Here is a 27,061-nt window from a genome sequence, read left to right as displayed (position 1 = left end):
GCTATCAAATTGCTATTGGCCCCTCCTTCAGATTTGATTCGACTGGTTTGGGTACCTGGACATAAGAGCCTATTTACAAACGTAATGGCAGATTCGCTGAGGAAACGTTACCTTCACAGATCTGGCCAGGTTTTAGGACCTCTTCTTGTGGGGAACCAAAACCAATACATAATTTGCCCATTGATTGTCAACAATATCCTGAACTGCGAAAAAGAACATTATAGACACCATTCCGCCTTCTTAGATAACACTTATTTCAATATGCACTATCTTTGCGAGCCTCGACCCTTAGGCACATCGACAACAATGTGCGCGATGCCATCCAAGATTTTATGGCAGGTTCAGAAAGATACTGACTATAAAACAAAGCATTAAGAGTTTGCTATATTTCAGTAAAATTAGTTAGATTAACTGAATTTTGTTTTAATTTCTAACTTCATTCTTTTAAAATCATAAATAAACATTGTTTACTATAACTTATATTTATTTTTTCTAATTGGTATATTTCCCTACCTGGTTGTTGGCGAATTCCCCAGTGGGTATGTGCCACTAAAATCTAGGCTTTCTTTTCATCTACAGCTATTTTATAAACCCCCTGCTTCTTGGACAATCCCCCGTAGTGGGTAGGAGGCAGTATTTCGAGAGAAGAGAAGACGTGACAACTGCGCCTAGCAACCTTCCTCAGTGCAACCATGGGTAAGCGATCGTCCTTCCTTTCCCTAAATCCCTATCATATAATTTTTTAAAGTCTTTCTCGTAGCCCAGCACGCGATACAGGTGTGCGTTATTTAACTAGTTACTTCATTAAGAGAGCTGAAGAGAGAGTTGTATAGCGCTAGCAATCGGACCGTCAGTCCTAGCGACCAGCAGCGCGGCGATGGCTCGACGCAAAGAAAGTGGATGCTGTAGCAGCTTCATTCGTTCAAATAACTTTATTGAATGCCCTGCGATTTGGGTTGGGTGGGCCTGGACACCACCTAGCTTTCGGCCAAAAGTTGTTGGCCCTTGGCGCCTTCCTCGGCTCGCTGGAAAGCCCAGAGTTGGTGCTGCAGGTCAAAGCTGAGCACCGCGGACTACCAGCGTACGCGGAGGCTGTCGCTGTTTGAGGCGGCATCACAGTTATCCTGTATTATAGCTGTACATTTCCATAGGATATGTTCCAAGGTGGCTCTAGAGTCGCATTGTTTGCACTTGTCAGGCGTGTATAAAGCTGGGGCTATTAGGCGCCTGATAGCAGGACTCTTACGAGAAAGTGACGTGGACTGTGTGTGTGTGAGTGGCTTTTAATTTGAAAGGTAAAGAGGAAGTGCAGCGCCGCAACTGCCTCTCGTGAGACGGCACCTTAACACCGCTGTACAGGGAAGGGGTGAGGGAGGTATAGGGGAGGGTAGAAAAGAAGTGTGCGGAATCTCCCCGTTTTTTAAGCTAATATGTAGAAGGCCCCTTGTGGGGCACCTGCTGATTGGTTGTGACGTAAGTGGTGGGTCGGCGGACGATGGTCAGCAAGTAAAAAAATAACAGACACAAAAGAGGACTCAGCTGTCCCATCTGGGGGTAGGGACAGATTCCTAAGCTACGGGTAGTACAAGAATATTGAGATGGATGTGGTTTTTATTTTCACAGGTGGGAAGTTGCTTTCACGCCCACCTTAATTTCTCTTTACTTTTCATCTCTGCCCTTCAATTAGAGTGAAAAAAATGCTTCTCTCCAGCCCTTGCTTCACTATAATTATTTTTGGTTTTACTTTATTGTTGCAGCATTTCTAGAGGTGATGTTAGGTGTGTGGGATATGCAATGAAGTTGACGACGATTGGTGATAAAACAACAGGCTAGTGAGTTACGGTTTTCCTAGAATGGTGTGTATTCCTGCTATAGCCTTCCGCTTTCTTGCATATCGGGTTCATGGAGAAGAAGCGTCAATATATCCTTTTTTGCAAGCTGCCACATGCCTACGTGTCCGTGTTTTGTTATAGGTGTCATCGACACTCAGCTGGCGAGTATGTCTGCAGGCTTCCAACAGGCTAAAACATTCATAGGGAGAGTTTAGGCACTTAATAATTAATGCGGTGCTAGTGTTACACACTTGAACCTCGTGAATGCATGGCTCGCACTTAACAGGATAAGGCCTAAAAAAAAACTGCAGGCCCGTGGGAGCTGAGACGAATACCTGCATACGCGCTCACATGGCAATATGACGTTCGCTGACAGAGGCAACAGTTCCTCGTCTATGCGAGATCTTGTGGAAGAGCCCGCCTTTTGAAGTCGATAGCAAAGAAAATATCAGCCTTAATAGGGCCAAGAAGTTGTTTTTAGGTAGCAAGATGACAACATATCGTAGTCCCGAATGCCGCGGTCACGCTTCACCTGATGACACCCACTGAGTGGCTAGAGGCAGATTAGTACAGAGTTGTAAGCCCGGAGGCGCCATGCAAAGAGCTAGGAGGGCACCTGTGGGCTTACCATGCTTACACTAGGCCGGATAAGGAAAACGTGAGAATTTTGCTGGAGCCTTGTTGCTAAGGCCAGTGAAATACGCTGGAGGAATAGTGCATTTTCACTGTTGGGGCAAGGCGACTATTAGCCCCGAGAATTAGGAGTGGCGCCCTCTCGCGAGTGACGTCACGGCCAGGACGGCGCTCGCTCCGGCTCGCTCGGCTGCCGCGCGCGCTCGTTCCCTTCGTGTATGCTTGGGGTATGGGTGGCTCGAGCCGTACGTATTGAAGAATACGTCGGCTTCTTTCAGCTGCCATACCTTAACCAAAGTTTCTTCTTCAAAAGCGTGTGAGTCGAGAAACTTTGCGGCTTGGATATCGCAAGCTAAGTAGCGTTAAAGGGGTCTACTAGGTTTTGCAATGCATATATGCGCCGTGTCTATCGGTAAATTTTGGCTAAAAAAAGAATATCTGCAAATTCAACGCGCGAAGTTGTGTATGATGCTTCGCTAAACATTTAACATTACTTTAGTATTTAGCTATGTGAGGCATTGCATTTTACGTGGAAGAAAAATTTGGTAATTGGCGTCAACATGTTATCTGATTTTAGAAAGACACTGCCCAGCGAAGCTCTCATCATGATTCCTATTACTCTGGTGTGTTGTTCTATTCAAATATGTCCATTCATTAATGCGTAAAAAAATAGTTAGGCGCGCATTTCTTATGAAAAAGTTTGCTGCTACTTTCATCCCCCTCTGAAACAGGCCTCCAAAAAACGAATTGCTCATGGCTGCTAACACGACGGCGCGTCATGTAGAGTATCTACATAGTTAATTCACAAACACCATAGTAGCAATCACCTGAGAGAAAAGTTTCGTTGTTAAGATCGAGAGCCACTCAATTGAAAGTGATGAAATGTTTCATAGTGGCCCTCAGTAGCCTTTATAGGCAATATGGCACACCCCTGATCACGTAATGGTAGCAATCGACTGTCCGTATGGAGAGGCACGCTATGTTCGCGAAACCCATCAGTTCACTACAACTTCGAATTAAAACCATAAAGCATGTTTTTTACAGCGCCAACTGGAATGGCTAAAGTATTCTCGAGCTACTACAGCGCAGCTTAGATTTACTGTATACAAAAGGAAAATTCAAGCACCTTCTGTCTCACCATGTCTCGATCCAGCGTTATTCAATTATACAAACTATTCGCTTCGTCGGTACATTAAAGAGAACCTTGCAGGCAAATTAAGTTTGCTCCAATCCAATCGCAAACATTCATAAAGAAAGCACCACAAGCCTTGCATATACTTTCACTTGATTTCTGACCCTCCTCCGGGGGATTTTCGATATCTTCAATATGTCCCATACTACTAATCATTGACGCTTCGACTTCTTTCTGGCTGCAACTATGCGGTCCAGCAGGCATACTTCACTAAAAAAATTGGGCCGAGCAGCCTGTGTCAGTTCGCCAAACAGATTGGTCATGTATATTCCTCAAGCAGCAAGCACCAGTAAATTTCTCAAGTGAGTTTGATTTGATTTATTAATTTCCATTTGCACACACACATGTACAGAGGAGTGGTAAGTGGAGGTGGATGAGGGAAAAAAGTCGCACAGACGCGGCTTGAGGTAACCTCACCCCCTTAGGTACAATATGGCTGCATGGGGTAACACATCAAGCGCCATATAAATTACATTTATGTAGTGGCCATAAAACATTGCAGTTATACAATATATGAAAGAACAGTGAAATATTTCCACAATAACAATGCAAAACACACTGCGGCACTGAAATAACTAAAGGATATACACTTGGTAATATAGACAAAAAAAGAGGAACATAACTTGCATTATTAATCATTAACAAACGCGCCCTAAAGAGGTGAGTTGAACGTGTAACACGGAAAAGGAAATATATATTGGTACATTCCCATTTGTACTCCGTAAATAGCTGTAAGCCTTCATTAACTTTACTTCAAATTTCCGCCGTTTAAAAAAAGTAAACACGTGAAGAACCGCCTAATGTTGACAGGCAGTTAAAGAAGCAAGTGAGGCGTGTAGAATCTAAGCTCCAGTATTAGTTAAGTCCCCGTGCTACTGCCGAGCGTTTCTGTGAGGAAATGCAAAAATTCGATATTATACCATGAACTACCCGTCGTGAGCAAACCTATTTTAGCGGAATAAAATCAACGTAACTGCTGTAGAAGTCATATATAGCCACCTTTGTGACATACTTGTTGCACCGCGGCAGGTATGGTATCATAACTGGATTCCTATAGGCTATGCTTTTGCGATTGTCTATCCGCGCATGAAAAACCCGCAATGGGCTGGTCTGCGTCGCTTCGGCTGGCACTGTAGCGTTGCCTTCGAGAGCTGCATTGTTGACTAAGAAATTAGCTCTTTGAATAAATGTTCGCAAAGGAAGACGTCGTAAAAATATATTTGAGACGACCACCATAAGTATGCAAGCAGAGAGAACGAGGGCGAACAAACGAAAACACCGCAGAAAGCGCCCGGACAACGCCCGAACTGTAGCAGACGACAGGCGCGAGTCCGTGCCCTGACGTCACGCGAGCGGCGCTCGCAGCGCCGCCCGTGTTCGTTCTCGGGGATAATACTGACAGAGCCCAGCTGAAAGGACTTTCTATGTTGGCCAGAGCAGCAGAAACTGCGACGGCGTCAGGTATTGCGCTTGAACGGCGTTCAACTCTAGCTGCAGGTGCGTATGTGGCGGCTCCGCGCAGGAGCGCAGCCTAATTTTCAGAGTGATCTGCGTCGGTGGCTCGTTCCGTTGTGCATGCTATGTGTTCTTGGAATTTATTAGCATTAGTAGCCCCAGCTTTCCTTCTTCTATCACCTGTCTGTCATTCTGTATACCGGTGAGCTCTGCTGTGGCCCAGAAAAACTGCAGAACATTTTCACAAACCTCATGTCTATGAATACTAATGTGTGGATGAAATTACACTTTCAGAACAAACCGGATTCAGTTCTATGGACGGTAAGTCAATGGGTTTGCTTCATTCGTCCAACATTTGCTGTTGTATTTAATCATTCACTCATGCATACTTTTTTCATTTCTTCGGTCATTGATTTCGTCTTCAAAAACGTTTTGGTTATTGCATCAGACGACGAGTGAGAATTTAACCCACCCCACCGAAATAATTGTACAGAAACTGCGCAAAGCAAGACTTCAACAAATTACAAAACAAAGGATGCCAAAACACAAGGCGCCGAGGCCTCCGTACTTCCCTGCTCTTGACTGCTGTATCTTTGTGTCCACCTGTAACTGAACTGAATTATCACAAACGGTTATATCACACATTTTCTTCTTCGTTCTCTTAACTGGCATCTACGAGCGCACACACGCATCTGTGATGTAAGCGAGGTCAATAAATATGTCAGTGATGAAAGTATGCGACTTGAAATTGCGCACTTCAACAGTCCTGGTAAGTCGTTCAATAATAGAACAGTACACCCAAATTGGTGGAATTGTCATATTATTCTACGTCGATGTTACGTAACAAAACTCTCTGACAGGCATCGTTGAATCAGATATATTCAATGATTGATTCTTTATTGGGTTATTCCATATACTTGTGATGGCAGGCGAAGGGAAAAATCATTCAGGGATGGCTTGAGGGAGCCCTTCGCGACCACGCTGCCAAAGACAGCCGCAGACGTACACGCATTTTGTTCACATTGTCGTACACTTTCACAAAACGATCATATTAGACACAGCCTTGTCATGCACTTTGACACCACCTGAAATTAAACACATCACTAGTTACTGGTCTACACTTTGGTTAGCGTGATAGGTATATACGTCATGAAGAGCACATGCAAAGGCGCGATGAGATTAATATGGTCATGGAAACTGAAGTTTGGAGAAGGTAACTGTGGTCTTTGTGTAAAGACTATTTTCGCTCTATTTTTACAGATGAAATGTCCATGATGTCCAGTGGAGTCGGTAAGCTGTTTCTGCATGCGTACGTGAAAGTACGAAGTTACGCAGGCATCCCACTGCCTTTCTCTCGTCAGAAGTGGCTGCTGATCAAACCATAACTTTGTCGCTGCTGTAAAATTGATATTTAAAGCGAAGTTTTTATTGCAAACCTTTCTTGCCGAGTTGTAGGCACTCTAGATACGTATTTGGCCTCAAACACCGAACACGTTTAATAGGCTAGAGCCATCTAAAGATTGTGCTGGGAAGAAGCAGGTAACGAGCTCATTGACCGTGTCAACAAAGAGCTTCATCAAATAATTACTAGAGAGAAGTGTGCTGCTAGGGTGCACACAAGCTAAAAGCCGGGTGATTCAGCCAGCATACCATTGCTGCTTATTACATGGATTTGCCTACACTTCTTCCTTTAGACTTCAGTAGGCTTTATGACTTTGCACACTCATCATTTCGAACTAAGCACGGTTGCATAAAAATTTAGGTGAATAATAATGAGATTGCCTGGAGGTAGGATTCGAACAGAGGACAGCTAAGACACAAGCATGTTACGGAAACAATTATGTAACGGACGCATACGTGGACAATGTGAATAAGAAAAATTTTGAGGACGCTTAAGCTTTGCCTTTAAGAGCGGATCACGATAGCATTCAAAGACCCCTGACTGCTCCTCACTTTCCGGCAACTACATCCTATGTAACCGTAATATTTGCTCAGAAACGCTGCCGGGTTTCGACGGCCCGCTGCCACGGATGCGAGCGCCATCTAGATGGTGGTGTTGCAAGGAACTTACTGGGGCGCGCCGCTCTATGAATGGTTGAAACGGTGGAAAAGGGGCCTGTGTCATGTTTTCGTGTAAACGAATTACATTAGCTACTATGTTCAAGTACAATTCGACGCTACGATATGTGCAGGTAGTGTGTAGTTGGAACTTTATTATTGTTCTGAGGCATTTTACTTTGAGAGTTACAGTTAGTTCAGTAACGCATCCGCGCTAGGCGGACGGCCTGCGTGGTTCGGAATGATTTTTTCTCTCGCGAAACGGTCGGCTCCGGCGCCGCATGCCGGATGCCGACACCGTATGTATTGCAATACGGATGGGCTGTTGGCGCAGGAGAGCCTGACCCCGCTGGAAAGCGCTGGAGGGGATGGTCCATTATGGCGTCTATCTTGTTCGCTACAATACATATATATACGGCGGGTACCAGGTATCTTGGACCAAGATTTTAAGTGTGTGTGTATATATATATATATATATATATAGTCATATAATGAGAAGCCAACAAACACTGACACCAAGGACAACATAGGGAAATTGCATGTGCTTAATAAATGAAATAAAGTAATGACACATTAATGGAAATTAAAGTGGATGAAAAAACAACTTGCCGCAGGTGGGAACCGAACCCACAACCTTCGCATGTCGCGTGCGATGCTCTACCAATTGAGCTACCGCGTCGGCGTTTCCCCATCCACTTTCTTGGGTATTTATGTGTACTAGTAGAACCCTGGGAGTGTCCGAGTACCTCGGTTAACCCCCTTTCTTCTCGTTTATATATATATATATATATATATATATATATATATATATATATATATATATATATATATATATATATATATATATATATATATATACACATGTATACTCTGCACTACAAGTAAATATTTGTGTGCATAGTTCACTGCAAACAAAATCACAGCTTCGGATAACATGCTGCCCTTTAATGTACACATGCACACATGTTTCATGAGCCAGTAACCAATAATGCTTCGCTTTATATACATGTCAAGAACTGGAAAATATTTTTTCGGCCCTAAAACAAAGCTATGTCTGGTAATCTGTGTGCGATTTTGCCAGGCTGAGTTTTCAATAGTGCCACAAAAAGAGTTTAGCTAACTTCAATGGTAAAAGCCCACCCAGAAATAACATAACGTGATTTGTCCCACGAAATCACAGAAGACACAATACCACCGCAGATAAGAGCCAGCGATGTGGCTCATTGTAGCTGTGCCATGTCACACTCATGTATCGACTTGATGAGCTGCTTGGCTTCTTGTGTGAAGGGAAGTTTATGCTGTATAAGCCACCATGAAGCCAATATCCTGTGCGGTCACGCCATGCGCAACGCTGTAGGGAGGAGGACCGCACCATTTTCGACAGAATGTTCCCGCCAGCAACAGTATTGCCGTTAAGACACTTCTACGTTTGTTCGCAAAGAATTATTGGACAGAGTGCTTAGGACTGTATGTAATAATCAGACTAGACGAGAATTAATTACGCCAACATTTAGTAAATAACATAGTTGTCGCTGTTCTGGCAGGTATGTCCTACAGTCTCCACCAACACTAGCAATTGTTCTCTGATCTTCGGGTGGGTGCTCCTGGCGTGCTTTTTTTTCGTGGCTAGTCGAATGACGAGCACAAGGAGAAGATCAAAAGGCGCCACTTTAGCTCGCAGTTTCCTGTGATAGGCCCAGGCCAGTTCAACGGACTACGCGAATGTCAAATTCAGACATTATTTTGCTATTTTTGATTATTTTTGAATATTTTGACTGGGCGGCATTCAAATCTAGCTGCAGCTGCGTATGTGGCCGCTCTGCGTAGAAGCGGAGCCTAATTCTGAGAGTGATCTGCGTTGGTGGCTCGTTCCGTTGTGCATGCTATGTGTTCTTGGAGCTCAGTTTGCATTGAAATGATAGGCAGCACGAAGGTCACTTCGCTCGTTGCTGCGGGCGCGTTTCCTCAGGCCAGCGTTCTTACAGCGAGTGCCCGCGGTAATCGAATGGGATGTCTTCGTGTTTGCTGCACGGGCTGACTCCATCCTTTGTAATTTAGTTAGCAAACGAATACGTAGAACTTGATACGGCCAGTAGGAGTACTATCCTTACTTCGTATGGCTGTCTGCTAGTTTGTTATCGTAATCAATGCGTCGCTTTTCGGCTGAAACTGCGACTTTTTGCAAAGCGGCAGAGCTTGCATGTATGTAGTACATAAACATTAGTGCACCGCCATGTGAAAATGGCACTATTCAGCAAAAGTACAAAAGCGGTTCTATTGAGATTGTTACTGGCCTTCTAAAGATGACGATTCTCTCTTCTTTACTAGGTCGTAAGGCAGGCTGATGCACGTCTGATGTATGGCTGATTGAGAACTCTACTTATCTGCCGCCATGGAAATTAGTACCGATGTCAACCGTAAAGCGAAGTGACTCGCAAAAGGTGTTCAACTGAGTCTCAATTGATGGGTCGCTATTTCCATTGTTTATACCATGGCCCGGGTCATCAATCAACTCTCACACAGGACCACAGGCCGTGGCCCTCAGCCCATGCGCGGCCCGTCACCTATCTACGCCATCACGTGGTGTGCACAAATGCCGTTACAACGGAATTTTTGCCCATGCTCGTTCTGACGATGTTTTCAAGGCCAAAACGCCGAAGCACTGATGGGTGCGGGCCGCCTTGTCAAGACTATCCCAGAGAAAGAAACCCACACGTTTTCGTCACGGTAGCTTGCAGATACTATTGAGCTGGAGGGAATCGAACGTGAAAGCTCAACTCCTCTGCTATGGTTATGATTGGCTCTTACATTTGTCTGTGGGGTGCCATCATGCTGTAAACTCTAAGGCTACTCGCCGAAGCGGGACTTAGATAAGGGCAGCCAATTCGGATCTGGAAATATTTGAGGTAAGTGTGAGTGTCGATGTGTTTTTGAATTGTCACAAAGACAAGGTAAATGCGGACAGTTGCTGTTTGCCAGCTCAAACCACTACAGACACCGCATGGGAGCTTTGAAAAACTGTCCAAATGGCCGCATCAGCAATCTCTGTTGTCGGAACAGCACACAAGAGTTCTGAGAGTGGTGATGGGCCTCTATAGTTAATGTTTCCTCTTCTGTGAAGACAAGTGTTCCTCCACTTACGGCCCATGTCAACAGGAGCCGGCATTCACCCCCTCATCACTTTTCCTACACTTTTCCAGAGAAGACAGTCCATGTCTTCTCTGGTACTTGTAGCGGAACATACTGAGGCCCCTCACATGATTATTTTCATAGTTGTCAAAGCCGCACTCAGCGCCAAGGCCACCTGTCTCATACTTCTCTGTGATGGGCATTGAATTCTCTTCCTCAATATTTTGTTAGGGCGAGCAGCGTCTACAGAGAGAGGATGACCACTAGGGTTAAGCCCTGGCGTGTTCCACCTTTGAAAGACCAGTGGAGAATATGGCAGAGAACTTGGGCCATTTCTGCAGGAGAGTGGCCGCTCCGAGCTCCGAGACGAGATAGTGTGTCGCTGTGATGTAGAGCATGCCATCTCCCCCCCCCCCCCAAACCCAAGAAAAAAAACGAGAAACGAAATAAAATGCCATGAAATATGGCCTAAATAAGGTAGCCATACTGAAGAAATGTTAGCAGGAAGATTCGGAGGAATGATCAAAAATTCAGTCGCGCAATTATTGACTAAGCTGTGATGTCCTAATTATAGCGCACCAGCTCGTGTCCATAATTAATTTCTCGGAATAGGTTCATGACCACGGCGGGCTCATTCACTGCGAATGGGATGTTGCGTCAACAATGGTGTCTCACCTTTGGGCATAAGGCTTCACGATATGGCAACGCACATCATTGTATAACGCAATGACGCAACAGTGCAGGTGATTCAGGACTATTCTGCCAGAAATATTATTTCAACCTTCTCTTCTTGTGTGGAACAGGTGTATAAGACCTCTCTTTTGTTTGGAGCTTGCAGTTATGGAGACGAGGCCCATAGCGATTACTTTAAAGGATCGTTGTCCCAAATTCTTTAATTCTCGACTCACCTGTGCGTTACCCATTCAGCATTTGTCAGCAGGATTTTCTTGTTGTAGCATTATAAAGCATGGGGTTTCTTTGTTTTCGAGCGGATGACTATCTTTCTGTAGCTCGAAAACGTGGCTATGAAATTAATGTTATTCCCAGACAGAGTAATGCTGCATTACACAAATAGCGAGCCACCTAACAAATCAATGTTCTCATTCTGTCTTTGTTATTTCTCTTTTTACAGATGTTTCACTTATGGAAGGAAGCAGCAGTAAGTGGTCGAGTATTTTATATAAAACATATTGTGACGGAGGCAAGATGTAGACGAAGGATACATTTAGAAAGCATTAAAAAAGGTAGGGGAAGGGAAGATGTCTGATCCGGCCCACGAGCTAGCGGCCTCATCGTGTCTTGATCGCTTTTTCCTAATCACGCGTCCTTCTATGTATCAATCGCCCCGTAACATCACCCTGCCGTGGCGGAAGCGCCGTCCTGGCGCATCCGACGAAGGTAAGGAGCTACAAGGGCAATAGGGCTTCAGCCGGGAAGCGTGAACAACCTCATGTGGTATTGAGGAAGTTGAAAAAGCAGAGCCCAGGTTTCTACTCTCGTAATTCACATCACCGATTTGGCGCACCTTCTTTTAGGGCCAGGTGTAACGTGGGAGGAACTTCCGCATAGGCAAACCCGGCGGCATGGCGGCCATTGTAATAATAGAGAGCCACGCATGAAGTGCATACTTCCTTATCGGCTGTCGTACCGGGGTTTTGGGGAGTCTTGAGTATCACAGAGTTGGTTGTCGGCAAGTTTATGAGCTGCACGGGCTCGACCAACGACGTCACTGGCGTCGTCAGTAGGCGAGTGAGGAGCCGACTGGAAGAGAGTCTCGAATAGCCATGTAGGATTTCGAAAAAAACAGCAATTAGAACGGGGAGTATCCAGCCGTACCATGCCATGACGAATTGTACGCGACGGTAACAAATGGTAACGTGCTGTCCTAGTCACAATGATAAGGTGAAACATACATGGTCAGTATATCAGTTAGAGTTCGGTTTAGGTGCTCGGTCAGTCCATTCGTACATGTATGATAACCAGCGGTGAGCTGATGTTCAGTGGAGCAGGCACGAAGAAGTCATCTACCACTCGTTACAGGAAGTACCTCCCGCGATCGGTGAGGAGCTACCGAGAGGAGCCATGATGTAGAATTACGTCGTGGAGGAGAAAGTCAGCGACGTTGCTGGAACAGCGTCTCGGCAATACCCGATGATTGGGAAACGCGTGGCGTAAACTGTCATGACCGCAACACATATATTTCCCGAGATGGATGTCGGGAAACAGCCTAGAAGGTCAGGGCTGACGCGGAAGATTGGCTCTGCAGGGTTATTAATCGGTTGTAGCTGCTGGCCTGCTGGCAGCGCTGAAGGACTCTTGCGCCATTGGCAGCCTTCACAAGCAGCGACGTAGCGGTGCGCAGAGCAGCACATGCCAGGCCAGAAAAACCGATGATGGATGCGGGCGTACGCAAGCGAGACACCAAGGTGACCGGCTGTTGGTTAGTCGTGAAGCTGGTGGATGCTGGAGCGTAGATGGTGACGTAGAAGCAAGCAGAAGAAAGCAGAAGCTCTGGGACATCTGAGCTGATATTACGGCCCTGCATAACGTTGTCGTGTACCTCAAACAGGCGAACAGAATTGTCTGGTGATGGGGTGATGAGACAGTCGATGATGAGCCGCAAAGACGCGTCTCGTCGTTCGGTGGGGATTCTCAAAGAAGGATGGACAGTACGCAGGCGTCTGAGTCAGGATCATTAAGGTCAGGAAGATCGAGAGGGTGGCGTGACAAGGAATCTGCGTCTTGGTGTAGGCGTGGGGATTTCTAGTGCACAGCAAACGAGTATTCTTGTAGCCACAGTGCCTAGTGGCCGAGTCGTCTAGACGGATCCTTGAGCGACGGGAGTCAGCAGAGGGCATGATGGTCTGTAATAACAGGAAAAGTTCGGCCAAACAAGTTAATTCTAAATTTTCTGACAGGCCACACTAAAGACAGGCACTCGCGTTCAATGACGGAAAAGGTTTGTTCGTATAATGAAAGAACGTGATTCGCGTAAGCGGTGTCTCGTTCCTCACAATATTGTTTTTGCCAAAGACAGCCACAGTTACATGACCACTGGTATCAGGGCGCAATTATGCAGCTGATGCGGTGTCAGAATGGGCCAGTATTGGTAGTGTATTTAGTAGACGGATGAGGGCAGGCAATGAAGCTGCTTGTTCGGATCCCCACACAAGAGCAACGTCCTTTTTCAAAACTTGATTGAGAGAGCGAGCTATGTCCGCGAATTTCCACACAAAGCGACGAATGTAGGAATATAATCCTACGAAAGTGCGGACGTCTTTGGCTGAGCATGGCACGGGAAATTGTTGCACTGCTCGCACTTTGTCGAGGTCTGGTTGAACGCCGGCAGCACTGACAAGGTGATCGAGCATAATTATTTGGCGTGACCCGAAATGGCACCTGGCTGAGTTCAGCTGAAGGATGGCTCTACGTAAGATGGCAAGAACGGCCAATAAACGGTTGAGGTGGCTGTAAAACGTAGGCGAGTAGACAATGACATCCTCTAAGTAGCAGAGACACATGGACCACTTGTATCGCCACCGGAGAGAATCCATCATACGTGCTAAAGTTGCTGGGACATTGCACAGTGCGAACGACATCTCCATGAAATGGTACAGGTCATCTGACGCAATAAATCCACTTCCTCGCTGTCTATAGGGTCGACTAAAATCTGCTAATAGCCGGACCGAAGGTCGATTGACGAAAAATTTTGGGCTCAATAATGGCTATTGAAGGAGTCATCCATGCAAAGTAAAGGTTAGACGTCTTTTTGTGTTACTTTGTTCAAACTCCGATATTCAACGCAGAAACGCCCACTGCCGTCGTTCTTTTTCATAACAACGACATGTGATCCCCACGGTCTTAAGTAAGGTTCGATGACGTATGTTGTGATCATTTTGTCAACCTCATTCTGAAAGGCGACGTTTGTGATTGGATACGCGATCTGGATGCCGTCATATCGGATTTGCGTCACCAGTGTTTATTCAATGAGTCAGGACAGATGTTTGGCCTAGAGAGCTACCGTCAAAATCAAAGACGTACCGATGGGATGCTAGAACGTGGTAGAGATCTTGAGCTTGCGTATGGCTCAGATCGGGAGCATTCATCTTGGTAATGTCGTCGAGAGATGAATGAGCGAAGCTAGCGGTGCAAGAAGGCCGCGAAACATCTGCATCCAAAGCGGCAATTTCGCAGCGATGAAGCGCAGAAATTTTGGCGAGTGACCTGCCTTGCGGGATAACCTTAGTCGAAAGGCTGACGTTGAGAAGGGGAACGACAAGTGTGTTCTCAGCGACGCAAACAATTGTGTGAGCAAGGACAACACCGCGGGCTGACAGAACGTCGACAATCGGAGGCAAGATGTATTCGCCACCGGGAATATGATCTTAAGACCTCAAAGCAACGTATGCACCAGCTTCAGGTAGCAATCAAACGTGATGGCAAGAGCATAACCGTGGTGGTATGTCGGCTAAAATATGGGGAAGATGGGGCAGATCAAGCTTAACAGCAGTGGTCATGATGCCAATTTGGGCAGAATGACTGGACAAAAAGTCTAAGCCGAGGATTGGGCCATGGGGGCGCTTCTGAATGACAGCAAATTGGGCTGAAGTGGGATGACGAGCAATAGAGACGCGAGTGGTGCATATGCCAAGAACGGCAGCAGTCTCTCCATCAGTGACGGGGAAAACGCGAGAAGTGGAAGGCGTTGGCACATTATGAAGGCGACGATGAAGATCTGCACTGATTACAGAAATGTGCGCCCCAGTATCGACGAGCGCCGAAATAGTGATGTCATCGATATCAACAGCTCAAGCTTCAGCTTGTCGGCAGTGTTTCAAGAGGACGGCTGTGCTGCGGCGTGGTCTTTCGAAGACGACGACGGCACCGCCGTGTTGGAAAGACGGGCAAACGCGTGGCTGATGCTCCAGGTTTTAGCCGGCTCAAAGCGCCGGCAATACTCTGTAATAGCGTCAACTATAGAGAAGTTTTTGCGCAGTAAAGCTTGAAAATGTCGTCGGCGATCCCTTTCGAGCTATGCGCAAGCTTGTTGCCCTCCCACGTCCTTGCATCGGCCTTTCGCCATGGTGATAACACGTCTTCAATGTACGAGACGTAAGATTATGTAGACCTCTACGCACGTGACGTGAGAATCTTTTACACAGCGATCTTCTCGGCAACAGCCTCCTCAAACAAGTACCGTAGTTTTTCTTCGCAGGTGTCCCAGCTCCCTATCTCTCTCAGATTCGCGGTTATCGAACGAGAGAGAGAGAGAGACAGATAGAGGAAGGACAGGAAAGGCAGGGAGGTCAACCAGACGAGCACCCAGTTTGCTACCATACACTGGCGATGGGGCAAAGGGGAATCGAAAGAGGAATAACATGGAGAGTGGAAGCACTGAGTGCCTTTAGGGAGAATGCACGGGGGCTTTATATACGGTTGCTTAAGCCGGCGAACTTCAAGTAGTGTACTAGTGCACGAATCGCTTTTCGTGTCAGTGACGGGTGTGGTCACTGTCTGAGTATGTGACTCGGAGAACGGTCTTGAGTCCAATCGATTTAAAGCTGTCCGCACAGAGATGCGGTGTACGTCGTAGCGAGGGGAGGTACCCAATAGGTACTCGATGGTTTTCAACTACCCACAGGAGTCGCGCACCGGGCTCTCGGCTATTCCTATGCAATAGGAGTAGGCGTTAGTGAACGCCAAACCTGGCCAAAAATAATATTTTCGAGCATAAGGAAGTGTCCCATAGGTTGTTAGAACTCACTCTTTCTTCCTGCGCCAGCCAATCCTAAACGTCCGCTTCACGGGAACAAGAGAATGTGCCAGGATCCCTGGGTTTCACCAGCACGACCATTGAAGTGGCAAGAGCTGATGTTGAGGCCACGTTTTCCACCATTGCAGACAATAATATATTTACAATGACAGCGAGGGGAAGAAAAGATGTCTGATCCGGGCCACACTGTGCTCTTCATCTTCTCTGCCAAACCCTTCGTTCATCTAAGTATTAATCGCTCCGCAACAATAAATTGGACTTATGTTAACTATATGAAGAAACTCGCAGTTTAGAGAGTGAAAATTAAAAAAAGGCCCTAGTTTCCACGTCTGCTAATTCAGAAATAATATCGATAGCAACTTGATTACTCTAAGCGAGTAATGAACAAAAACTTATAAGAGCAATGGAGAGATATTTTCATCTGCATTCTTACTCTAACTTTGCATTCTCTGGACTCAGATTCTCTACATAAACCTTTTTTTTTCGCGTAATAGCACCAGCATAGTGCATTTCGAACTTCAACTACTGCTGTATTATGTCGCGTCTGTTCTGACTAGCCCGGTCCCAATATTTCTAGAAGACTTGACACCTATCTTTGTTTCAACCATGTTGTCCACACTGCTTTATGGCTCTTTAACGTGCAACTATTCAGACTCTCTGTCTGCAATAGGATTTTGCAACGTGATAGTACCTCTGTTTCGTAATATACAAGACAAGGCATGCTGTTTACTTATATTTGTGTAATTCATCTGTAATAACCAAGCGAGTTTACAAATCATAGGTCTGATTTGCCGCAACACGTATATCTGTGCAGTGTCTTAAAGAAAGAGCAACAAACAGGACACTGCCAGAAAAAAAATTGCTGTTCCCAATATAATTTTTTCTGAGAGCTTTTCTGGCAGGACCTAATTTAATAATGTGTATTTCAAACATTTGCTCTGAGGATTGTAACGACACATTTCCGATAAATTTTATTTTTCAGCTTATTTCAGCTAGCGTAATATGAGTGTCAAGAAGCTGTAATATTAAGAAAGCGTCACACCTGGATATTTCACACTTTCTTGGATATTATTTTTTCCTAAAGGCAAACCTTGATAATGAATGGTTTAGCCGTGCAAAGGACATCCATGGATAAAGAGTGCCAAGCAGTGATAAATGGCAAGCCTTCTTGAGTCTTTAAGGCGGGTGGCATTTTTTTGCTGAAACGCTCTGTACGGCTCTATAAGATCCCATGTAGATGAAATAACATTCAACTAACCTTTCCTTCTGTACTTTCTTTTTTCTTGAGGCGAGCAACCCAAGGAGTAAGTATATTGAGGAAACCTTTCTTTTCGGTACAAGCGTGCCTTCTTGCGTTTGCTTAAAATGCTGACCATGAGCTCCTAAGGGCTGGAAGTTTCCGTTGACTCATTTGTCTTTTTTTTATCATATATATTTTTCTTTCACTTGTAGATTCCCAAACACAGTACTTCTGAAACTACCTTTACAACCTAGTCTGTATTTCACAGAAATATTATTGTAGATCCCAACTGCCAAAAATCAATATACAAGCATTGTGCAAGGTGTTCTACAAGAAATAGTAACATTGCAAAGTCGTTCATGCTATACAGCATAAATGTAGTCTTTTGGGCGCGAGATACTAAAACAAGGGGACAATAAATTCACAGAAATGAAAGTGCGTAATCGAAAAAAAGATAATGCATATTTAAATGTGACAGAATTTCGTACATTACCTATTAAAGCAAATTTGCTCCAGCCGCGCCTTGATATTTATGAATTGTAGCCGGTGACGTTTTAAGGCTCATTCCCCTAGAATAAATATTGAAACTACAACGAGAGTTGACATCAGCTTCATGAAAATCGCGGTAAAGGTGTATTTTTGTTCAACATGGCCCTTTAATACTACGATTTGAAGTAAGTAAACTTGAGACATATAAAGTACAAGGATCTTTAGCATTCTTTTTTTTCCTTTGCAAGCTAATGTGTGCTCCATTGACTAGTACCCCGGCACGTACATGTGGGAGTAAGCTTTATCTAGTCAGTATGCCGCATATTACGTGTTTTAACGTCGATATGCTTTTGTGATGCTTGGATATAATGACAACTGCGAAAGGTCAAGTTAACAATCGCCAAAATATTGTGGCAAATTAGCTTACCAGGTACTGTTTTTCCTGTCGCCAGTGCTAGACCACCATGACATATCGCGAATTATTCAGGCAAGCTAAACCAACGGGCATCTCTAGAACAACCACGATTCCTTGATCGTGCCTTCAGCCTAATAGTAGGGAATTTATATTGGCGTGTGTTTTGTTCTCTATTAGAACTGACTTCAGATGAAGCTGTACGAGCGGAGGAAACATGTCCACATATTATGCGCTATTCTTTTATTGAGTTCAACAGAACTGATATTACGTGACAGTTGAAAACGTTATCGAAACTTGTTATTATATGTCTTGTTCTTGAAAACATGTATTACAGCATCTTTTGGTAGTGTAAACTGCTTCATTCACGAGATGAAACGATTGTTCATTTAGTCGTACTGCCATGTATTTGTACTGCAGGGCCAGCAGCAACACCTTGTGGCTCCTACTCGTAGGAATGTGCGTGGTCCTCATGATCCTCCTGCTTATCACGGCGTTTGTGTTAACAAACAATGGTGGGTAGACTAAATCGCATCTAAATAATCGGGCTAATGTATTTCTTCATAGCAAGTTTACGTGGCATAGTATGCTTTGTTCGTGATGGCTATGATGGCCTTCACATCACACCATGCGCAACAATGGCAACGTGGGGGTTGGGGAGGTGATGAGGTTAAAATGCGATTTATTTATTTATTTGTTTACAACACTGTGAGGTCTAGAAGGGCGGCACAGAGGGACGGGTACAATAAAACGAGAAAAAATACAAATACTCAAACGAGTAGTTTAGGGCATTGCGGAGGGAGTGGATGCAATAAAGATACACCGCACTTAAACAGGTATTTGAATGTGTGTATATATATATATATATATATATATATACATATATATATACAGGATGAGTCGCAGAATGGCTAAGAAGGCTGACCACCAACCACCGCAGCAGCCAGCGTCTCCGAGATTATTCTTCCTTTCTATATCTATATCTATATATCTATCTATCTGTATATGTATACACACACACACACACACACACACACACACACACACATATATATATATATATATATATATATATATATATATATATATATATATATATATATATATATATGTATGTATCTTCGGTTGTCGTTGTGCAACCCAAGGATACTGGAACTTTCTGCGGTACTGATGGCGCCGACGTTGAAAAGTGGGTCGCCATGTACGAACGCGTGAGCGCAATCAACAGGTCGGACGCTACGCTTATGCTAGTAACCTGTAGTTCTACCTAAGAGGCACGGCACAGGTGTGGTACGAAGACCAAGAAGAGGAGCTAACCAGCTGGGACCAATGCAAAGAGAAATTGAAAGAGGTATTTGGCAAAACAACTGGCCGCAAAATTGCCGCAAAGCGGGAACTGGCCTCCCGTGCCCAATCCTCCACGTAGTCGTGTGTCTGGTACATCCAAGACGTGCTGGTACTTTGTCGTAAAGCCAATCACGACATTACAGAAGCTAAGAAGGTGGGACACGCGCTTAATGACATTGCTGACGACGCGTGTAATCTGCTTATGTACAAGAGCTGCTCAACAGTTGAAGCAATCATTCAAGAAGGCCGACAAATCGAGCAGATCAAAAGCCGAAGCGTCTTGCAACCATTCGCCAGTCTTCCTAATACTGCCGCAAGCGTCGACGTGTGAAGATCTACCCGCACAGTAGCACGCGTCGCCATATGAGGACGTGGTGCGAATCCTTAGACTTGAACTAGATTCGATGGCGCCCGCAGCTTTCTGTTCGAGCCCTGATGTTACCACATTTTCAGTTCCCCTCGTGCAAGCCATTGTTCGCGAGGAATTTGAAAACTGGTTTCCAGTCTGTGTGTGCTGTCGCGTATCCCAGAGCTAACGAACGCCCTTCTAGTATTTTCGCTCCGACCCCTACGCTTCTCTCTGCGTTATCGCAACCCGACTGAGTGGAGAACTGCCGACGACCAGCCGATATGTTTCACCTGTTACCGCATTGCTCATGTCGCCCGATACTGTCGCAACTCTTGGCCCTCAACAAATCACACGCCAACCAACCTGAGCCATTTTGATGGAAATACCAGCAATGTTTCGCCCCCCGCCGAGTCTAACCATGCCGCCAACTCTGCTCGGAAAAAGGGGTACAGCCGCTCACCATCGCCACGCGGACCCAAGTCTCGTTCGCCGCAGCCACGTCGCCTTTCGCCCCCTGTGGCGTTTGGCCGCACCCTTTCGGAAAAGTAGGAAATGCAGACCTCGGAGGTGGTGCTGCATTGCCGACTACTGCAGCAAATCCTCTGTCTGTGCCCATAGGAGAAGTGTAATTGACGTTAAAACAGACGGCGTACCTGTCCAAGCGCCCGTCGACACTGGAGCCCACCTATCTGTGATGAATGCCAGCCTACGTAGACGTTTAAAGAAGGTCCTCACCCCAGCAGCTGCCCAAACGCTTCGTGTGACCGACGGTGGCGTTCTTGGTGTTCTTGGAAGGTGTACTACGCGTTAAATAATAGCCGGCCGCCCTACTTCTGTTCTCTTAGCTGGGATCGACAACTGCCCTCATGACGTTATCCTTGGGTTGGAATTTTCATCCACTCATTCCGCTCTCATCGACTGCTAGACCGGCGTTCTTCAGTTAGAACTGCCTCAACTCGCCGATGCTCCGAGTACTGCCCCACAGCGCTTGGCCTCACTTCAAGATGTGCGTCTGTCACCGGAGGCAGGCACGTACCTAGGGGGGGGGGGGGGGGGGAGGCTCCGCTCCTCCGAAATTATTCGGCATACCTCCCCCCTTCTATCTGCCTAAGGCACCACTCTTCACACACATTCCTAAAGCGTCGACAAATCAATCTACTCGACGGTCAACATTTTGCTGCCTTTTACAGCGAAAGGAGTATATGACTTACTTCCGTAGTATTTTTCGGCGTCCGTTCGCAGAAAAAAATCATGGGGGCCGATCTTGGTGATAGTGCTAGAAGGGTCCAAGATCAATGGCACATACCCCTTGGACTCGGGAACCTATAACGCACCCTTCGGAATTTTCTGGATTGGCCTACGTATGGGGAGTTCTTATTTCCTGCTTCACCTCCGCCGTGGGTGGGCCCGGTATTGCAATATCTTCGGGATCGGCCTACGCATGGGGAGTTCTTAATGCCTGCTTCCACCTAAAATGCGGGTGGGCACGGTATGGCAATATCTTCGGGATCGGTGTACGTGTGGGTAGTTCTTAATGCCTGCTTCACCTCCGCCGCGGGTGGGCCCGGTATTACAATATCTTCGGGATCGGCCTACTTGTGGAAAGTTCTTAATGCCTGCTTTACCTCCGCTGCAGGTGGGCCCGGTATTGCAATATTTTCGGGATCAGCCCACTTATGCGGGATGTTTAAAGCCTGCTTCACCTTCGCTGAGTGTCGGCCCTCCGTTGAACTATCTTCGAGAGCGGCGCACGTATGGGGGTTATTAGAGAGTTTTAGCCCAGCGGGTTTACGGCCAGCGGAGCGGAGCGGGCGAGCGGAGACGCGACTGCGCATGCGCACCACGCTGAGGCGGCCAGCGGTTTTACGGAGCAGCGTTTACGCCCGCTGGAAAGCACTCCCCAGCGGAGCGTATACGCAGCGCGCGAGCGTGCGTAAGGGCGCGCGGGCGTGTATGGGAAATGCAAGACGGCAGCCGCGAACATGAACGCCGGCAGTTCTGCATCGAAGACGGCGACTGCCGCGCTGACCCGTACATTAATACTCAGTACATTATTAACAAATAATGCACTGAGAACATGTAATATATCTTTATTCAACATTTCTTGCATAATAAAAGCAAGCGTAATTCAATTTCATTTCTCAGTAATTCCTATTCGAACCACTAGGTGGGGCAGCAGAGCTCCCCGCTCTTAACCCCGCTCGAGCGGGTGATCCGCTGGGCTAAAATTCTTTTTTCGCGCGCCGCTCCGCTGGCGCAACGGTGGAGACCGCTCCGCTCCGCTGGCCGTAAACCCGCTGGGCTAAAACTCTCTATTAACGCCTGCTTTACCTCCGCCGCGCATCGGCTCAATATTGCACTGTCTTCAAGCCAACCCGCAGCGGAGGTCAAACACATTGCTTTTTGTTTGAGAGCTTTGACTGCCGTCAGCTTTCGCTGCCATTCCATCTTCACAAAATGGAATGATTGTCAATTTTTTCACTCCTTTTGGATGGCGGTAGTTATCGGGATCTCCTGGGGTGTGGGGGCTAGCTTTCTCATCGATTCCATGCCTGCGCGATTAACTCAAGATGAATTCATTTGTCAACATCTATTGCATGAGGCAGGACGTAGTTCATAATTTTGATTATATTTTATTTTATTTATAATGCCCAACACAATTTTATGTCACCATGTATTCAATAATCACGCGCATTTCTGTTGCTTCGTTAGTTCAACCTTCTTTATTTAGACTGACCCAAGAGTCAGGAAAGGGATTCGGTTCATAGCCGGCTGGTCTGTATGCTCGTGGAATGAGTTGCGGCCGGAGAAAACGCCAGTTGCGCTTAACTTTTCCTTTTTCTTCATTACTTCCTCGAGTGACGGCTGGCCGCGACGCTGGCAGATCCTAGGAACCATATATCCGTGATATGGCTTAGGTAAAGTGGAAAATAAAATATTGCGAAACAGTGTCCATTAACAGACCCTGCAATAACCGTTCACACCATAAGAAATGACTGTCACCCGTTACCTCATCTAGTTTTTCCCTTATTGTACTGCACTTTTCATGAAAAATTGGCAACTGGAAGCAAGAGTCGCAAGGAGATGAGAAATTAAGCGATCTACTAAGGAAGAAAGCCAAGGCAACAGCCAAACAGGGAGGAAAAGCAAAAATGGTTAGTGAAAATATTTATGGATCAACATCTTTCTATTGAAAAAGAAGCAGAGAAAACACCGCCCGAAGTGCAGAAAAATTTTGTGTGTTTTGAATAACGATTCTACAGATATCGATTGAGCCGCTGGACGTAGCCGCTTCCCTGCTGTGCTAATGGGGGGGTTGTTACTTTCCGCGGTGGGCGCAGTACGTATAGAACCGCAGCGTCTTGCACTCTACGCAGTTGTACGGGACAGGTGACCATGCATGTTTACGCACCTTCCCAAAGGACAACTCGAGTCGGGTTTGCTACTTGGTACAGCCGTAAACGAGGGATCCGAAAGAACTGTGATTGTTCCACAAATATACATTTCTCTATAATTCTTCCAGAGGTTATTCGAAAAGCGCTACTGGAAATCATTATTTTGCACTTTCGCTTGTTAACTTGTTCTTGGCAAGGTTCTTACTGCGCATGTTCCATGCGTGAGTCCATTTGGTGAGGCTCTTTGTTGTCCAAGTAAAAAAGATGTCTATCCCAGAGGCGTACCTGTGAGATACATGTGATTTCTATTCTCTTTTGTGGCTTTACGCGTCTTTATAGCAAATGGTGGGAATCATTCACATTTGTACTAGTAAAGTACCCTCCCCCTCATTTGGATATAAAGGTTATCTTGGGTTGCCCCCCCCCCCAGCCCCCCGAAAAAAAAATCCTGCGTACGTGTCTGACCCGAGGCAGTTACTTACGTCACTTTGACCGCCCAGTCACAGGTTTCTGACGGTGAATATGTGCTTCACCCAATATCGATTTACTTTTGGACCGGAACCTTGCTGCTCCGCATACGTTAGTCACGGTTACTAATAGCGACGTCGTTCTACCGCTTCTTAATTTCAGCCTTTGCCCTCAAGTGTTTCCGGCCGGCATGTTCTTGGCCAGCCTTTCTGGCGGTTGCGAATTTTACATTGAGAGTCTGAATCTCGAGAGTGGCTTAATAACACCAATTGCAGCTGACAGCTCTGTTTCCTTAAGGGATGACTTCGCGAAAATGATTGCACCTGACCTCACCTCTGCACAGGCCACGGACATACGACTTCTGCTTGAATCGAACAGTGACATCTTTGATTTCGCTGACAGGCCATTACGCCAAACATCTGTTGTTCACCACCGTATAAACACTGGAGATACGAATCCTATTCGTCGGCGTCCCTATCGTGTATCGCATGCTGAACGTAGAGTCATCAGTGTTGTTCAGAAATGAACAAAATGCTCCGCAAAGGGGTCATCGATCCATCAGCCAGCCCTTGGGCTTCGCCTGTCGTCCTTGTGGAAAACAAAGATGGTACCTGGCGTTTTTGCGTCGATTGTCGCCACTTAAACAATATCACGCGAAAAAACGTCTATCCACAACCACGCATCGATGACGCCTTCGACTGCTTGCACGGTGCTAAATACTTCTCGTGCATCGCCCTTCGATCCGGCTACTCGCAGATTTCAGTTGATCAATTGGACCGCGAGAAGACGGCCTTCATCACGCCTGATGGCGTATATCAGTTGAAAGTCATGCACTTTGGCCTATGCAATGCTCCTGCGACATTTTAATGTATCATGGACTTTCTTCTGCGCGGCTACAAATGCGTCACCTGTCTTTACCTTGACGACGTTATTGTTTTTCCTCCCACGTTCGGCAGCCACCTTAAACGACTTGCTGCAATTCTTCCGGTCTTCCGAAAAGCCGGCCTTCAACTGAACTCCACGTAGTGTAAATTCGGGTGCCGTCAGATCACAGTGTTGGAAAACCTCGTTGACGCATCCGGTGTCAAACCAGATCCGGAAAAAGTTCCCGCCGTACCCAGTTTCCCTGTGCCATGTTATGCCTCTGACATGCGCTGCGTCGTCGGCCTGTGTTCTTAGTTTTGCTCTTTCGTCAAAACTTCGCCAACGTTGCTAGGCCTTTGACAGATCTTCTAATGAAGAACACGTCATTCTCATGGGGCCCGGAGCAGGCTCACGCGTTCGCCACTCTCATCGGGTGTATGACCACGCCTCTCATACTTGCCCACTTTGATCCATCTGCCGTGACCACAATCCACACTGACGCAAGCGGCTATGACATTGGCGCTGTTCTCGCCCAACACCAGAATGGTACCGATTGCGTGATAGCTTACGCCAGCCATCTGCTGTCCCCTGCCGAGAGAAATTACTCCATCACCGAGCTCAACGTCAATTACGAGATTTCGCAGCTACACTTTGACGCATCTTCAAGTCAGACGCCTGTGGACGTCGTGCACGTTTCGCGCATGAAGCCATACTTCGCTCTAAATGTTTCGCCTGCCATGCGCCGAGACGGCGCTTCGCCACCCGGCGCTCCTGTTAGGGAAGGATAAGAGAAGGGAGAGGAAGAAGATTGGAGACGCTGGCTGCTGCTTGTTGTTGGTGGTCAGCCATCTTAGCTATTCTGACTCATCCTCTCTATATTTTGTAAATATAGTTTTTATACACTCGCAACATCCCCGTAACAATATTTTAAAAGTACATAATTGAAGCGGTAGAACAACACCAAAGTGACACTTGAATATTGCAAATCAATGGAATTTATGAGAGCACGAAACCAAAGCATACAATTTTTACCTTGAACGGCACACCTAGAGCTCTAAATTATTCTGGAACTTCGAATCAACACGAGCATGAAGCATATTTATTTTGCCATATCTAGTCGTTTGAGTTTCAGTTGATTGTTCATTCAAGACATATAGCTGGCTGTTAGTATTATCAGGCCAGTCTCATACAGACGCGTCTCTCTCAGGTGAATCGACTGCAGTGGTACGGGACCCTCCGGCATTCTGCATTGTGTCATTGTCAAACACAGAAAAGATACAGGACGCGCTGAAAAGAAGTGGTGTTTCAAAAGTGGTATTATGCATAACCCAAATGAGCGAGAGGAGGATTTATTTTGCCTCGTACTTCCATACGTATTGCTCCCCACTTATTTATTTATTCAAAACACCCTCACATGCAAATGCATTGTAGAGGGGAGTGGCTACAAAGGAACGGTAAGTTATACTACGTCATACAAAAAAATGGTAACACAAAAACTATCAAAGCTGAATACAAGAAATAAGAAAAGAAAAATCAAATAGCGTGATACAAAGAAAATGACACGCTATATGGCACACTCAGAATGAAAAAAAAAATGCGAATAATGATTAGCTGAACAACGCATAATAAGTGATGTAAAAAAACCTGGCAGGAAGGTGATGGCAGTCACGTGAGGTGTTTGACATTAAAGATTGTACGAATGTGTTTGTGCGAGGTGATGCACGCTCCACTTTACACAAGTGTCAACCCGCGATGAAAGGTGCATAGGTGGAGGGATAAGCTCACCGTGTAGATGATGATCACGGTGGACATTCTGAAATAAACATTACAAAAAAGTTTTCTGCGTAGTGATAACTGAGACAACTCCAAAGTGGCTTCATTGCTGTTACGCTGGATCTACGATAATAATTGGCAAGTATGAAACGTGTGGCGTTATTCTGAATCAATTCATGTGCATTAATAAGGTTACCATGGTCAGGACCCCAATGAGAAGCGGCATATGCTAATTTTGGGTGCACAAGTGCTCTATAAAGAAACAATATTAGTTCTGTCGGAGACCTATTGAAATTTAAATAACGATAGCATGAAACTTGTTCGAGCGTACTACTTTTAAGTTTATAAATTGGGAAGCGTTGGTTTTTGTTGGAAACACGCAATAATTTGCATTTATAATCTTTATTTCCATGAGACACTTATCGGACAAGCCCATTATGGAATCAAAGTGAGAATGTAATATGTGTTCATCGTGCTCACTGCTAATTTCCCGATATATAGAACAATCACCGGCGTAAAGGTGAATATTGGAAGGAACGCAAGTTGATCGGTAATTAGTGTAGAATAAGAAAATAAATGCGCCTGAAACTGAGACATGAGGCACGCCAGATGGACCGTATGATGGCGAAGAATCGTGATCGTTCAACCGTAA

General features: G+C 45.8%; 1 protein-coding gene across 3 annotated transcripts in view; it reads left to right on the top strand.

The window, feature by feature from the left end:
• Window positions 1-619: 619 nt before the first annotated feature.
• Window positions 620-27,061, top strand: part of LOC139057935 (uncharacterized) — a 115,745-nt gene continuing 89,303 nt past the window's right edge. For 2 of the 3 annotated variants that reach the window (XM_070536734.1, XM_070536737.1), the window contains exons 1-6: window positions 620-696; window positions 5,407-5,433; window positions 6,373-6,402; window positions 11,432-11,458; window positions 17,361-17,376; window positions 18,634-18,728. In XM_070536734.1, coding sequence (XP_070392835.1) covers window positions 693-696; window positions 5,407-5,433; window positions 6,373-6,402; window positions 11,432-11,458; window positions 17,361-17,376; window positions 18,634-18,728 — 199 coding nt within the window. In that variant the 5' untranslated portion in view covers window positions 620-692. Of the gene's footprint in view, window positions 697-5,122; window positions 5,155-5,406; window positions 5,434-6,372; window positions 6,403-11,431; window positions 11,459-17,360; window positions 17,377-18,633; window positions 18,729-27,061 lie in introns of those variants that run through there. The other variant, XM_070536735.1, reaches the window with a different exon arrangement.

The sequence above is a fragment of the Dermacentor albipictus genome, chromosome 3 (assembly GCF_038994185.2).
Source record: "Dermacentor albipictus isolate Rhodes 1998 colony chromosome 3, USDA_Dalb.pri_finalv2, whole genome shotgun sequence".
Classification (NCBI taxonomy): domain Eukaryota; kingdom Metazoa; phylum Arthropoda; class Arachnida; order Ixodida; family Ixodidae; genus Dermacentor; species Dermacentor albipictus.
The sequence above is the reverse complement of the archived record's forward strand: the minus strand, read 5'-3'. Positions and strand labels throughout refer to the sequence as shown.